Here is a 13,688-nt window from a genome sequence, read left to right on the forward strand (position 1 = left end):
CACCTTGGGAGACCACATCTTTCCCCCTGCCTCCTCTTTTTCCTCTCCTTCAACTAATGTCTGCTCTTTAACATCTGTGGCTGCTTTATTTTGAAAACAAAACAAAACACCTAAGGAACTTTTTACTTGTTCAGGCTTTTACCCCTTAGGGGGCTGCCGGGTCTCTCAGCTCTCTCCTGCGTCTTTTTGATGGTGGGGTTGTTGTTGTTGTTTACTGCTTAACTGATGTTAAGGTTTAGATCTGATTTTGATGGAATTCTGTTGTATTTTAACTTAGGTAAACTGCCTTGGGATGTCTTATGGGAGGTGGTATAAAAATTGAATGAAATGGTCTCACTCGGTCGAATGCCGCTTCCTATGCTGGTCTAGCTCAGTATTGTCTACACTGCCTGGCAGCGGCTGTCCAGAGATTCAGACAGGAGTCTTTCCCAGTCCCCATCTGGACAGACTGCCCTGCTGGAGAGAGATTCTGTCTGCAGCTTCCTCAGTCCGTTCTGCCAGCCATCTCCACAACCGAGCAGTGATCATAGTATTTCCCTGCCTCTCTCTCTCTTCCCCCACTTCCAGGGCCTGAATATTTAATGCTCAAAGAAGTTTAAGCTGCTAATGCAAATCTTGATTAATAACAAAGAAGTTCAGGACTTCTGTGCACTCCGAGTTCCTTTTATCTCTGAAAGGAAAGACACCTTTGGGCAAAAAATAATAAAAATAAATAAAAATATTTTTTATTTGAGGATAGGGAACTACCACCTTTTCCCTCTTGCTCTATAAACCGCTTTGAGAACTTGTTTTTTTGCTGAAAAGCAGCATATAAATATTTTCAGTAACAAGGTTCATTTAAATGCATTGACTCCATTAGCAATCCAGGTCACAATATGAGAGCCAATATACTCAAAAGTGCCATATATGACTAAAAGAGTGTTGATGCATTTCATGCAAAAAAACACCCTTGCAAATTAAGTAAGGGGGCACCTTTGAAAGTGGGGACTATTTCCTCTTTAGCAGGGGGAGAGCAACTGTCCTTATTCAGCCCAGCATAGCATCCCTTCCAGCGGAACATAGGAAGCTGCCATATACTGAGTCAGACCATTGGTCCATCTAGCTCAGTATTGTCTTCACAGACTGGCAGCAGCTTCTCCAAGGTTGTAGGCAGGAGTCTCTCCCAGCCCTATCTTGGAGATGCTGCCAGGGAGGGAACTTGGAACCAAGATGCTCTTCCCGGAGCAGCCCCATTATCCCCTGAGGGGAATCTCTTCCAGTGCTCACGCTTCTAGTCTCCCATCCATATGCAACCAGGGCAGACCCTGCTTAGCTAAGGGGACAAGTCATGCTTGCTACCACAAGACCAGCTCTCCTCCACAGCAGTGGCTGTTGCTGTGGTCTCACTTGGGTACCTCTTTGGGGTGTCTTTCCTTTGGGACAGGGAAACAGCTTCATTCCTTTTGCTATGTGTGCTATGTGCTATGCACTCTGATAGCTTTTGTAGAAAGTTTTATGTGTGTAATAATAATTGTCCTGATTAGGACTATTACATGACTGACTCTGGGGAGGCATAATGGGATACTTCAGGGCCTGTGTGAGGTTTCTCGCATTACTAAACATCCTTTCCCGGAGGGCCTTTCTTGAGGCCCTTGTTCTGCATTTGGAAGGGAAACGACATGTGAACCTGTAAGATATTCCCCTTGGCAGATGGGGCTGTAGCTCAGTGGCAGAGCATCTGCTTGCATGCAGAAGGTCCCAGGTTCAATCCCTGGCAGCATCTCCAGGTAGGGCTGGGCAGGACCACTGCCTGAAACCTTGGAGAGCTGCTGCCAGTCAGTGTAGACAGTACTGAAGAACCTGACTCAGTCTAGGGCAGCTTCATATGTGAAGAAGGTGGCTGTAGAACTGAGCTGAGCAGCAGAGCACCCTGCTTGCACATGGAGGTCCCAATTTCCATACGAAGACGACAAATATTTATAGACCGCTTTTCAACAAAATGTTCTCAAAGTGGCTTACATGGGAATGAATGAATGAATGGAAAAGCTCCCTGTCCCCACAGGGCTCGCCATCTAAAAAAGGAACACAAGAGAGACACCAGCAACAGCCACTGGAGGGGTGCTGTGCTGGGGACAGAGAAGGCCTGCTGCGCTCCCCTTGCTCAATAAAGAGAACCGCCACTTTAAAACGGTGCCTCTTGGCTCAAATTGAGCAGGGGACGCTCAGTTAGCTGGGCTCAGTTCTACATGTGGGTGGTCCCAAGTTCCATCCCTGACATTTTCAGGCAGGGCTGAGAAAGACCCCGGCCTGAAACACTGGAAATAGCTGCTGCAAGGCAGTGCAGACGACACTGATGAAGCTCTGGCTCTGTCTAAGGCGGCTTCCCAGGTGCGAAAGGGCCACTGAGCTCAGCAGCAGAGCGTCTGGCTTTGCACGCAGAAGGTGCAGGCTTGCTGCTGCAGGGCTCCGGAGTTGCTCCTCATACAGAGCATCAAGAACCTGCTGCTTCCATGGCCAGAGCAAACAGAATGCAGTGCCAAAAAATGCACAGTCCCTGGCGCGCCTAGGAAACAATGGATAGCATTTGGGTGGCATCTAGTGGTCGTCGGATGGGAAAACCACCCTGTGGAGGACCAAAGCATCCCTGTCGCCTCCTAGCAGGAGCGGCAAACAGAGGGACAAAGTTAGCTGCCTTCTACCGAGTCAGGCCCTTGGTCCATCTAGCTCAGTATTGTCCACCCAGACTGGCAGCGGCTTCTCTGAGGTTGCAGGCAGGAGCCTCTCTCAGGAGAAGCCAGGGAGGGGACTTGGAACCTTCTGCTCTTCCCAGAGTGGCCCCATCCCTTAAGGGGGGATATCTTCCAGTGCTCACACATGCCGTCTCCCATTCAAATGCAAACCAGAGTGGGCCCTGCATAGCAAAGGGGAGAATTCCTGCTTGCCTCCAGCTCTCCTCCCATAACTTCAACGTAGTGAGGTTAGTTGGGCAGCCTAGTTCAACTTCTGACGCTCTTTGGATAACCAAAGCTATCTAGTGTGGCTACTGGGGTCACACTGATATTTTGGAAAAGTGCACTCCATGAGAGTTCCAGGGGTCCTTCTCAGGCCCAGCATGTGAGCATTTTCAAAGGAAGTCAAAGCCATAAAAGAACTTAGGAAGCTACCTTATACTGAGTCAGACCATCCATCCATTTAGTAGGGATGTGCACGAGCTGTTTGTGCAGCCTCCGGCTCAGATGTCTAGACAGCTCGAACATCGGCACCCGAGTCGGTTCGGCGCGTCCAACTCCTCGGCACAGGGGAAGTTCTGGTAACAAACTGAGCTCCCCCATTTCCTGTCGCACAGTCAGTCTCCGAGCTTCAGCTCTGGAGTTGGAACCAGCCTCAATCCCCGGTTTCAGGTGTGACCCAGCAGAAAATGTCCCCATTGTGTTCTCCAAACCTCAGATGGATTCCAGGTTAACACTCATTAAACATATGTTGCTCCTCTCAAAGCCTTCCTTTTTGCCTGGTGCTCTAATTGTTTTTTAAGCTCTATTTAAACTAATTAGATCAAAGTTTTGTGGGTGGGGGGAGCGTCATTTCATGCCAGCTTTTCCAACTGCAAGGTGCTTTTATTATTCACTGTGCACTGAAAAAGGTTTGGTTCATTAAGGGTTTCTCTCTCTTTGTTCTCTTTCAAACCAGGATGAGCCAGAAGCAAACAGGCTCTCTCCAGCTGACCCACTTTGTAGCAGAGAACTCCCCTCCCCACAACCGCCTTCCTCTGGGCCACAATGCAGTGTTGATGCATCTGATCCATCTTTTTGCTCGGAGCAAAAGGCTGAGGGTCCTGGGAGACGGGCGTGGCGGGGGAGCATTCAGGAAATAGTTTGGCCCCCGAAAACCATGTGAGTCAGTGAAGTACAGATGGTGCGAAGACAGACCGCAGAAAGACCACGTGAGATGGGCTCGCTAAATATAGCCAGACAGCTGTTTCATTCAGGTGCTGTGAACTCCGAGCGTGATTAATTCTGAAAGTTTGAATTTACATCATTTTTTTGATTACCTCCGAGTGTCTATAATTTAGCTACTTAGTAAAATTAACTTGACGTTTCTTGTGAGATGGGAAGACAATGTGTGAGGCATGTGTGGAGTGCAGCGTCGACTATCTTATCCCTTTGATTAGCTTAAGTCTAAAATTAAACTTCAATTTTGCTTGGATTTTTTTTCAGGGCGGGAGAGGGGTGTTGGTTTTATCCTGGCTTCACTCAGAAGACGCCACACATGTGCAGTCTGCTGAAAGAATGGGAGGAGAGCCGAGCATGAATTGGCCCTTTTGCTAAGCAGGGTCTGCCCTGGTTTGCATTTGGATGGGTGGCTAAACGTAGTCATGTAAATGTAGTCATCAAAATATTCCCCCTAGGGGCTGTAGCTCTGTAGCAGAGAATTTGCTTTGCATACAGAAAGTTCCGGGTTCAATCCCTGGTAGCATGGGAAAGACTCCTGCCTGGACCCCTGGGGAGCCGCTGCCAGTCAGTGTAGACAATCAGGAGAAGGCTGACAATCAGAAGGCTGTTGGGCTGGGAGAATAGAGCAGTGGCCCCTCTTGTTACCCTCATTGCCTCGCCAGGTCAGATGGGAACAGCTCTCCTGCCCCGGAAGTGTGTGCCTAAGTGCTGGCACAGCCATCTCCACTATTTTTTCAAGCGGGGGCCATTAGCTTATTAGGTGATAGACCTTATAGCCCTAGCTTATTAGGTGAACAACTTTGTGCCCAGAAAGATGGTGTCGGAGGTTTCTGGCTCTCAGAACTGGTACGTTTCTGGATCGTCATATTAATTGTGGGCTTAAATGTCTCTTACTGCCCAAAGACTCACTCAAGTTTTAGCTGTGCAGTAAAACATCACCACCACAGTAAAATCATCATCACCATCATCACCACCACCACCACCACCACCACAAAACAGTTTGTTTACTTTTGCCCTGTAGGACAAGAAATGTTAATGTTTTAGAAAAGGAATATTTTTACTGTCTTAGCTATCCTGCACATTGTTTGGGGTTATAAGTTGCCTTGGGGGCTGGAAGACGCTGTAGAGATATTGTAAGTCAATAAGTGATAGGCTTAGAGCGGGGAGCGGGGCCACTTTCTTCCACTCAGCTAGTAAATAAAGAAAAGTGATTTTGCTAGCTTCCCTACCTAAACTGACCAGAGAGGGGGAAACTGGTCTCTGTGTACAGAGAAGCATTGCTATAAATCAGCCGACGTGTCAGACGAAAAAGTCACAGTAGGATAATACTTACTGAAACATCCCAAAGTAATGAGCGAGCTTTTGAGCTCCCAGATCTCTGCTCCAGGCTGGATGGGCAGAGATAACGTGTCTATGTATGTTGCAGGGGTCTGTGAAGGGGACAAAAGTCTCAAATCGAATAAAAGGAGAGGAGAAACTGAGCTAGCCGAAAGAACATGTGGTTGGAGATGGGGCTGCAGAGAAAGACAACACTGACATGGATTTTTCTTAAATAAAGGGATCAATTTATTGCATCCGTATTTAGGTTAGAAACAAGCTGTCCCTTTTGACTCCAAGTCACAGTTTCTTACATCTAACATCACACACATACAACTCTACCTGAACATCAATCCCACTTGAACAACTGACTGAGGGGGAAAAACAGGTATGGGTTCCTACCTCTACAGCCATTTTTCTACCATACAGTTGAACCCAGTTAACAAATGCAGGAGGCTGTGGTCAAAAGTTCATCTTTTTAGGACTTGTAGGGAAGAGTAACCATTTCACCTGGATGAGCCCTAACCATAACTGAAGCCAATGGTGTGTGTGTAGGTGGGCTGATTGATTCTGCTGGATGGATGCCTGTAACAAAATACTAACTGAAAGACTTGGGTAGTAGCATTTATCAGAGGCGTCAAAAATTAGCCTATTTAAAAATATTTATCTATTAACTCGGGGGGGCATTAGCTTTGTTCGTACTGACAAATGACAAGATCAGTCCCGTTAATGAACCCCTGAGAATTACAAGACATTTGCATGATGAAGATACTGTGTAGTTTTTCTCCGTAAGGCAGGGAGTTCTCAAACTGGGGGTCCCCAGATGCTGGGGACTACAACTCCATCATCCCCAGTCACAATGGCCTTCCTTTGACCAGCCTTCCATTGTGGCTGGGGATGATGGGAGTTGTAGTGCAGCAACATAGTGCAGGGACTCAAGTTTGAGCATCCCCAGAAAGGACTGCAGAGTTCTTAGAGCAGAAATTGGTTCAGGAGAAGGCATTCTTTTTTCAGCCTAGCACACAAACCCAAAATTTGTCTAGGAGCATTGTCCTCTAAAATCCTTGTTGAAATTTTGTCTTGCAGAATAATCCCTGTGGCGTCTGGTCTCCCATTGGGTGACAAGACTCTCCAATACCTCCCTGCTTTAAACTACGGTGAAAGGTAGGCATATCTTAAATACTTTGATTTGTGCTTGTGATTTCAATTGGAACTTTAATTTTTCCTGAACTGCAGCCCATGTTCTGTTGAAGGTCTAAAGCTGCCTGGTGGTTTGAGTAGCTCTCAGTATATCAAGTGGGTCTTGGTTGTGAGCACAGCACGCAAGTCCAAACAGCCCTCCAAGCACTCCCCATAAATCAGCTTAACCCAGGCATAATTCACAGGGCTGCTTCACATGTTGTTTTTTCCTAGCACGGTTTTAAATACCAGTTTTGAAAAAGAAAATAGCACAAAAAAGCAGGGCTGGACTGGGGAGGTGTGCCTCTGTTGATAGGGGCATGTGCATTCCTCTAAGCATACCTATCCTGACTTTCTATTAATATTCCACTCAGGGTGGCTTACAAAAAAGAAAGTAAACACCTAATCAAATTACATAAACATGGTATCGCAGTCAACAACAAACATTTCACATGGATACAGTGAAAACTATCATTAAAGCAATCCACAGAGTTTCTTCAAAGTCTCTAAAAGAAATGCCTACAAAGGAATGTTTTGCAGAGACCTCTGAAAAGTGACCAGGCTCTTTGCACAAAGCATCCCTTGCGAGGGGCCCCACTACCAAGAGTCCTGTCTCCCCACAGCAGCGGTATATAGTTGGCTGGTGAGGGGTAACTTAAGTTGGGCAACTGGAGACGAGAAAGAGGGGGAATCGACAGGCCTTTCATCCTGATCTTTCAGGAGTCGAAGCTGATGCTGCCCTGACCCCATTCCCATTTCATTCATTCCATTTGGGACCAGGACTGGGTCCCAAAGTGGCATACAACTTAAATCCCAAGCAAAGGTACAATTTGACTAGGGACGTGCCGTTACAAAACAGCAGGCGGAGAGTATCTTCTGGCCCTGTTCTAGACATACACATGCTCCTCCCAGAGGGATGGGGGCCGGAAGGGGCTACGGGTGGGCGTATGGGCTTAGATATGCCAGCCGCCAGAAGCAGATCCTTTGACCTGCAGCGTCTTCCAGCCCCTGGCAGTTAAGGGATGATAAATCACGCCCCAGCCCCCAGAGAAGGGAAAGGAGAGCTGGCTGCCGGTAACCCGCACAAGCAGCCCAGCGTTTCCATGGAAGAACCTCTTGGCTGCAGTTGTGTGGAACATGCACTCCCATTCAGTGAATGGGGAGACTGCCTTGTGTGTACTGTGAGTCCCAGAGTGACCCGCTCACTCTTCTAGGCAAAGGCAGGGCAACTTCTGCAGATCTGCCAGTCCTGGGTAACTTGTTGGTTTTGGACTACAGCTCCCATCATCCCCACTGGGCATGATGGGAGTCGTAGTACAAAAACACCCAAGACGGCAAAATTCTAAGATGTAACTTTAATTTGGCAGCAAAGGTGTACCATTTGGGGACCGCAGAATGCCGCCTGTTTTCTTGTGAAACCAGCATCTGGCCCAGTTAACTTTTTTCCTCTCCGCCATTCCCAAACCAAGCATCTGATTGTTGTGCTGATCTAGATTAGAAAGCGGCGCGCTGCATCAGGTAGTTCTCAGCGAGACCTTTCAAGCAAATAATCACCACACTTGAAAATATTATTCACGGCTTCCCACATTCCAGAAAACCAGCCAGGCACAACGTGCCCAAATTAAATTGCTGCCGCGCGGCTTCCGTCGCCTCGCACTGACAGGGAATCTTTCCATTGCCCTTTTTGCACTGTGATTCCTGGCGTTAACTAACGTAGTGCCTTGATTATCCAAAAGAAAACAAAAGAAGCAAAACAAAAAGGAGCCTTCTAGCTTTTTTAGTTTGAGCAAAGAGAAAAAGAGCAACCAGGTTTAGAAAAATAAATATATACCTTCTCAGACTGCCACGTCCTGTTCTTGATCTTGCTGTGGTCAGTATCAACATCTGAATCTCTACCTTGTTATATAACACTAAATCTGTTAATTTTTGAGGAGGGTTGGGGGGGCGGGGTTGGTAGCAAGGGTGGCCGTGTAGAGAATACTCAAGTAACAACCTTTGGGGGGGGGAATACAATAATATGTTAAGGCCTTGAGAGGAAAAGAATCAATGGAATGAGCTCAGCAAGGAGAAAATGGCCTTTATTCGGAGAAGTGCAGTTCTCATAAAACCCTTTTCTTGCTGAGGGTGAAGGCTGGTGTTTTGTGTTCGGCTGGCTGGATCTAGGGAAGAGAGAAAGCATTTTGAAGTTAAGGGCATAAGCAGGGGCGTAGCTATAATTGAGCGAAAGGGTTCAAAGAACACCGGCCCCCAGCTCCTGAGGGCCCTCTAGCTCCATCCAAAAAGAATATGCACCAAATAAATGGCAGCAATTTAGCCAAGGAGATTATTAACAAGGCAACTTGTGCTGCCAACAGGCTACGTACGGGAGGGAGACGGGTGTGCAACGGCAGGGCCTAATTAATGTGCGCAGAGGTTTTACTTACTTCCAAGTTGCCTCTCGCCTTCTTTAAGACATCATGAGTTAAGGCCACTGCAAAGAGAAAATGCAGATGAGAGTATGTGCACTGGTTGTGTTTTTTCTTTCTTCTAAATTTTGCATGCAACGAACAATGAAGAAAAGTTCATAAGTTGATACATGTGACAAAAAGGGGGCCTTGAAGGGGGTCTCCAAATTACTAATTAGAGAGCTGCCCTTCTAGCAATAGACAGACCAATTACATTCCTCCATCACAACCAGAAACCCGGAATACAGGCGAGTGCTACAGCTCATAGCTAGGAAATGGGCTGATTTTCAAATATGGCAGTGTAGGAGGGGTGGATTGAAGAATGTTTCCTGCCAACTTGGAGGTAGAAATGAAAAGAAATTGCTTACTGATAGGAGTTTCAAGTTTGGCAAGTGACTCCACCAGTTTGATAGATCCTCCCCACCCCCTGACTTTTCGGGGATTGGACTTTGTCAGGCAATGTCTGCATTGGTACTCTTGTCTTTTGGGGATTTGTGTGTGTGTGTTAGGTCAAGGAGAGAGTTCAGTATGTGTTTTGCCCTCGTGTGTTAAGATGTTTGTGTATTTATCAAAAATGCAATGAATCGGCCCATTTTACCCGGTGGTGGTGGTGATAAGGTCAGTTGTGGCACACACTCAGTAGGAACCTGGGTTGCCTAGCTCCAGAACTCTTTGGGAAATGGTGGGTCCAAATCTGGGGTCACTCTTAGGCTTGGTGATACCCCTGCAGCAGCAGCCCCCAACCAGACTGGAGTTTGGGGGGTGTGTGTTATTTTGAGGTGGGGGACAGTTAACATATCACCTCTTCAGTGCACTAAAGTGGGAGTTGCTACCATGTACTTTTAACAATTTTTTGAGTTTATGGCAGATGCTGTGCCATACCATACCCCAGATACATATGTCTGTTAAGGGCGTGGCATTTTGGACCTTGAGTACACATGGAAAGCCCTTAGCACAACATGTTAAATGGAATGGGTTTTTTCTCTTAATGGTATTATTATATAAGTGTGTCATAATGTTGTCTTCAATGAAATATGCTCGCTTCTTGCCCACGGTTTTATCACACTGTCTTATTCCGACACAAAAGAAAGAGATCCCTGTTTTGAACTAGCATAACCATAGAGCATTTCCCCCTTTGCCTAGATATCTGAGTGGCAGCGTTCTGTGCATTAGCATACAATTCCCCACCCCCCTTTCCCGGCATTAACTGTGGGAAGCTGGGATTGCCCCCCTGCCATTGTGACTTGTCTTTTTGTGGTTGTCTACATTCTGTTGACAACAACAAGCTGAAAGGTAATGACATCACGAGTCCCCATAATCAAACGAGACTTAAAAGAAAATTGCATCCAGAATGTTTTGCATAGGTATGTGCTCCCAGCTAATAAACACTGTTGCTGATGAATTCATTTTCTCCAATAACCACTAAATTTTCCCCCCAAAGCAAAAATGTTCAAGTGAATGCATAGAGGATTAAAGAAAACACACACACGCACCCCTCTCAGATTATAAGGCTGCTCCTGGATTGACTATGCTGGTCAACAGCATAGAGGGAAGCAAAGTTCTCATGGGATGTTGAGAGGCAGAGCATTTGCAACTAGGGTCTGTGGAGACCTGTAAAAGGCAGTGCTGAAAGGCCTAAAGGCTGAAGCCCCATGGCGTCTCGGAGCCTTTCGTGGTTTTTAAATACCACCTCAAGCAAGAGGACTAGCAACTTTCCTTTTTATAGGAAATGTCCATGTTGACATAATCATGTATGTGTTTATATAAACATCGACATGATTATATCTTGTCCTGGTCATAACAGCATTTCAGTCTGAGGCTGGGCCAATATTAATTAAAGTATTAAAGAAAAGGGCCAGGGGGAAGAGGATGGTGGAGGGATCTGGGGAGGAGGGCAGGCATGCAGGCAAGGTGGCCAGAAAGAAAGCCGGTTCTCAAGGTGCAGCTTGCTTTCAGCTAACTGCACAGATTAATTCATGGATAGCCCATGTTCCATGACAATAACTGGGCCTCTTTTTGCTGATCAGTTCAGAAGGAGATGACAAATGGTTGGAGGAACATTGGTCTGTTGTGGTGCAGGACAACTCTTCAGGGAAGGCGTGGCAGCTCCGTCTTGACACAGCCCTGCGAGGTGAGTCAGAATGATCATCTCCACTTTACAGAGGGGGGGCTGAGGATGAGCAACTCTCTTGAGGCCACTCCATGAGTCCATGGCTTAGCAGAGGTTTGAAACAGGCTTTCACTTATGCTCTTCAACCTGTAGTAACTCCCCTGTTCAAGGTGGAAATCGCACAGGTTGGTCCGTTGATTGGTAGCTCACTGGATGATTTGTAGTATTTGTTGACAAGATGTTCATTGCATTTCATTTGCATAAAGATGTGTGCCTCGCTTCCCACCACCACAAGAGAACTCAAAGTGGCTTGCATCAGATTAAAGAACCAAAAAGGGGCAAGCGAAGCCAGAGAGGAAGCAACAAAAGGCAGATGATTCAACTGTAACAGCCCTCACAAGTCTTAGCCTCATCTCTAGCCTAAGTGTTCTTCCTGGCACCTTGACTCTCAGTCCTGCCTTCAGGAGCAACAGAGGACAAGTCCACTCATTCTCCTAGGAGACAGCCCTGCAGTTATCATCCCTCCTCTTAGATTTCCCTTCTCCAGCCTCAACAACCCCGGCTCTTTTGCTCATCGCATCTTCTGGCACCTCACCTGGATCTGGAGGAGTCCTTCCCAGGGATGCAATCCATCTGGGCCTGCCTGGAGACATTTAAGGTAGCTAGGTTTAAGCTACTACCATCTCTTTACCTATCTTGAGGAGTATGCTCCTCCATGGGTGCATCTGTCATCCAGCTGGGCCACAACTGCCTTGTGGGAGAAGACAGATGCAAAAGAGGTCTCGCTTCTCTTGGTCACCCGTTATCATTTCATCATCTTCTGCTTTCTTGACCTTCCTCTTGTTTCAGATGTATCTGTAGAACTCCTTTTAGTTCTTGGCATCCCCTTGTAAGTCTCAGCTAATGCTGAGCCTTAGCTTTCCTGACAGCATCCTGCAGGTTTGGGCCAGTTTCTGTACTCGAGGGTTATATGACCCTCCTTGCATTTTGTGTATGTGCCCTTTTTGATTCTCAGCTGTTTGGAGAGCTCTCAGCCCAGCCAGACATGCTGGCTTCTTGTCCTCCATTTTTTCCTTCCCATGAGAAGTGTTTGTGATTCTGCCTTCAGAATCTCCCTCTTTCTTCCTTGAAGATTTCTAGCCCTAAAATTCAATCTAGTTCTCCTCTGAGCTACCTTAAAGTTGGCTTGCCTGAAACCTAAAGTCTACCCTCCTGATTTCATGATATCCCTCCCCTTGATATCATGAATGATATCAAGATGGCATCGTCACTTTCCCCGAGGGTCTCTCCCCACTTTCATCTCCTCAACCTTCTTCTTTGTTGAGAATTCTTCTCTGTTGGTAAGGACTACATCCAGGATAGCTGACTTGCCTACTTCACCAACCCTGGAAAGTATATATTGAGCTCCATTTTTAAGGATGGCACCCTATCTCACACACAAAAATTGTTCATGTTCTTTGTTATGTTGGGTGCATCTAGGCCAGAAGACTTTCTGGTCCTAGCATGGTTTCCCTCCTCTTAATAGTACAAGCTGCCTTCTACTGAGTTAGACTTTTTGGTCCATCTCGCGCCCAGTATTATCTATTGCACGGCAAGTTCTTACCCAAAATCAGTTTACTTCATGTGCTCTGAAATATTTTGGAATAAACAGGAGGGGATGTAGCTCACTGGTGTGCAGGTACAGTTCTTGAAGTCAATCCTCTGACACCTTGGTTTCAAGGATCTGAGGCTGTTAGACCCTTGGAGAGCTGCTGCCAGTCAGAGTCAACAATGCAAGGCAAGATGGATCAATGTCTGACTCAATAAGTGCAACGCTGCATACCAAAAATCGCCATGTTAACCCTCTTAGTCTCTTTCCAAAAACAAACCACTTAGAGATTTTTGGCTAGGTGGCTGAGCAAGAAAACTGGTGCGTCTTCTTGCTCATCAGTTCGCTTTCCCTTGTCACAAGGCTTTGCAACTGGGGAGAATCCTCCCCCTTGCACAAAATCACAATGGATCACAAAATGATTCATGGATCACAAACTATTGAGCTCATTTAAATAGCAAAAAGATGGATTTCTATTGTTGATGTTTTTTTGCTTCTCCCTCAGCTGGACCAGCCCGCTGAAGTCCCCGAAGTTGCCTGAAGGCTAGCTGAGAGGAGAACCCTTTGCCTCATGCATTTCCAGCAATCTGGTTATGAATCAGCCGCACAACATCAACTGATGCTTGGAAAAAATGCTATGCTCCTCAGCTGCGTCTACCCCCCTAAAGGCAAGTCTCCTTTTCAGGATTCAAACCTCCGCCTCTGGCAAGAGATTGAAAGATGGTGGCTCACTCTTTCCAATTAGCTCAGCCTGCTGAAGTCCAAAGGGTTCAGTGATTTGGGGGGGGGGTGTTTCCGAGTTTGATCTGCCTTATTTCCCTTGCTGACCCTTGCCAATTTAAAATGCTTTTGAGTGGTTTTGGGGGGTTCAAAAAACTTTCCAGAGGTTGATGACAACACAGATAGGAATTCCATTTTACATTATGATAGCTTTCTCCCTAGACACATTAAAGATTACATACCATTTGGTCAATTTGTGAGATTGAAAAGGAATTGTACATCCTCTCAAGTATTTAATCGACAAAGAGCTGTATATACTTCTGCATTAACATCCAGAGGTTATCCCAAATGAGTCATAGAGAAGGCTAAGAAAGGATCTGACAAAGTTTCCACACTTAAAC

The 13,688-nt window shown here is 46.5% G+C and overlaps 1 protein-coding gene and 1 long non-coding RNA gene across 5 annotated transcripts in view; one reads left to right on the forward strand and one right to left on the reverse strand.

Moving 5' to 3' along the window:
* LOC128339065 (uncharacterized) overlaps positions 1-13,229 on the forward strand; it is a 49,524-nt gene extending 36,295 nt beyond the window's left edge. The window contains exons 3-5 of the long non-coding RNA XR_008312815.1: positions 6,333-6,410; positions 10,897-11,000; positions 13,073-13,229. This is a non-coding gene — a long non-coding RNA (uncharacterized LOC128339065). The remainder of the gene's footprint in view (positions 1-6,332; positions 6,411-10,896; positions 11,001-13,072) is intronic.
* CDK5RAP2 (CDK5 regulatory subunit associated protein 2) overlaps positions 8,488-13,688 on the reverse strand; it is a 130,604-nt gene continuing 125,403 nt past the window's right edge. For all 4 annotated transcript variants that reach the window (XM_053282557.1, XM_053282556.1, XM_053282554.1 and 1 more), the window contains exons 37-38: positions 8,849-8,895; positions 8,488-8,584 (exon numbers count right to left, since the gene is read on the reverse strand). In XM_053282557.1, coding sequence (XP_053138532.1) covers positions 8,525-8,584; positions 8,849-8,895 — 107 coding nt within the window. In that variant the 3' untranslated portion in view covers positions 8,488-8,524. The remainder of the gene's footprint in view (positions 8,585-8,848; positions 8,896-13,688) is intronic.

This window comes from Hemicordylus capensis, chromosome 17 (assembly GCF_027244095.1).
Source record: "Hemicordylus capensis ecotype Gifberg chromosome 17, rHemCap1.1.pri, whole genome shotgun sequence".
Classification (NCBI taxonomy): domain Eukaryota; kingdom Metazoa; phylum Chordata; class Lepidosauria; order Squamata; family Cordylidae; genus Hemicordylus; species Hemicordylus capensis.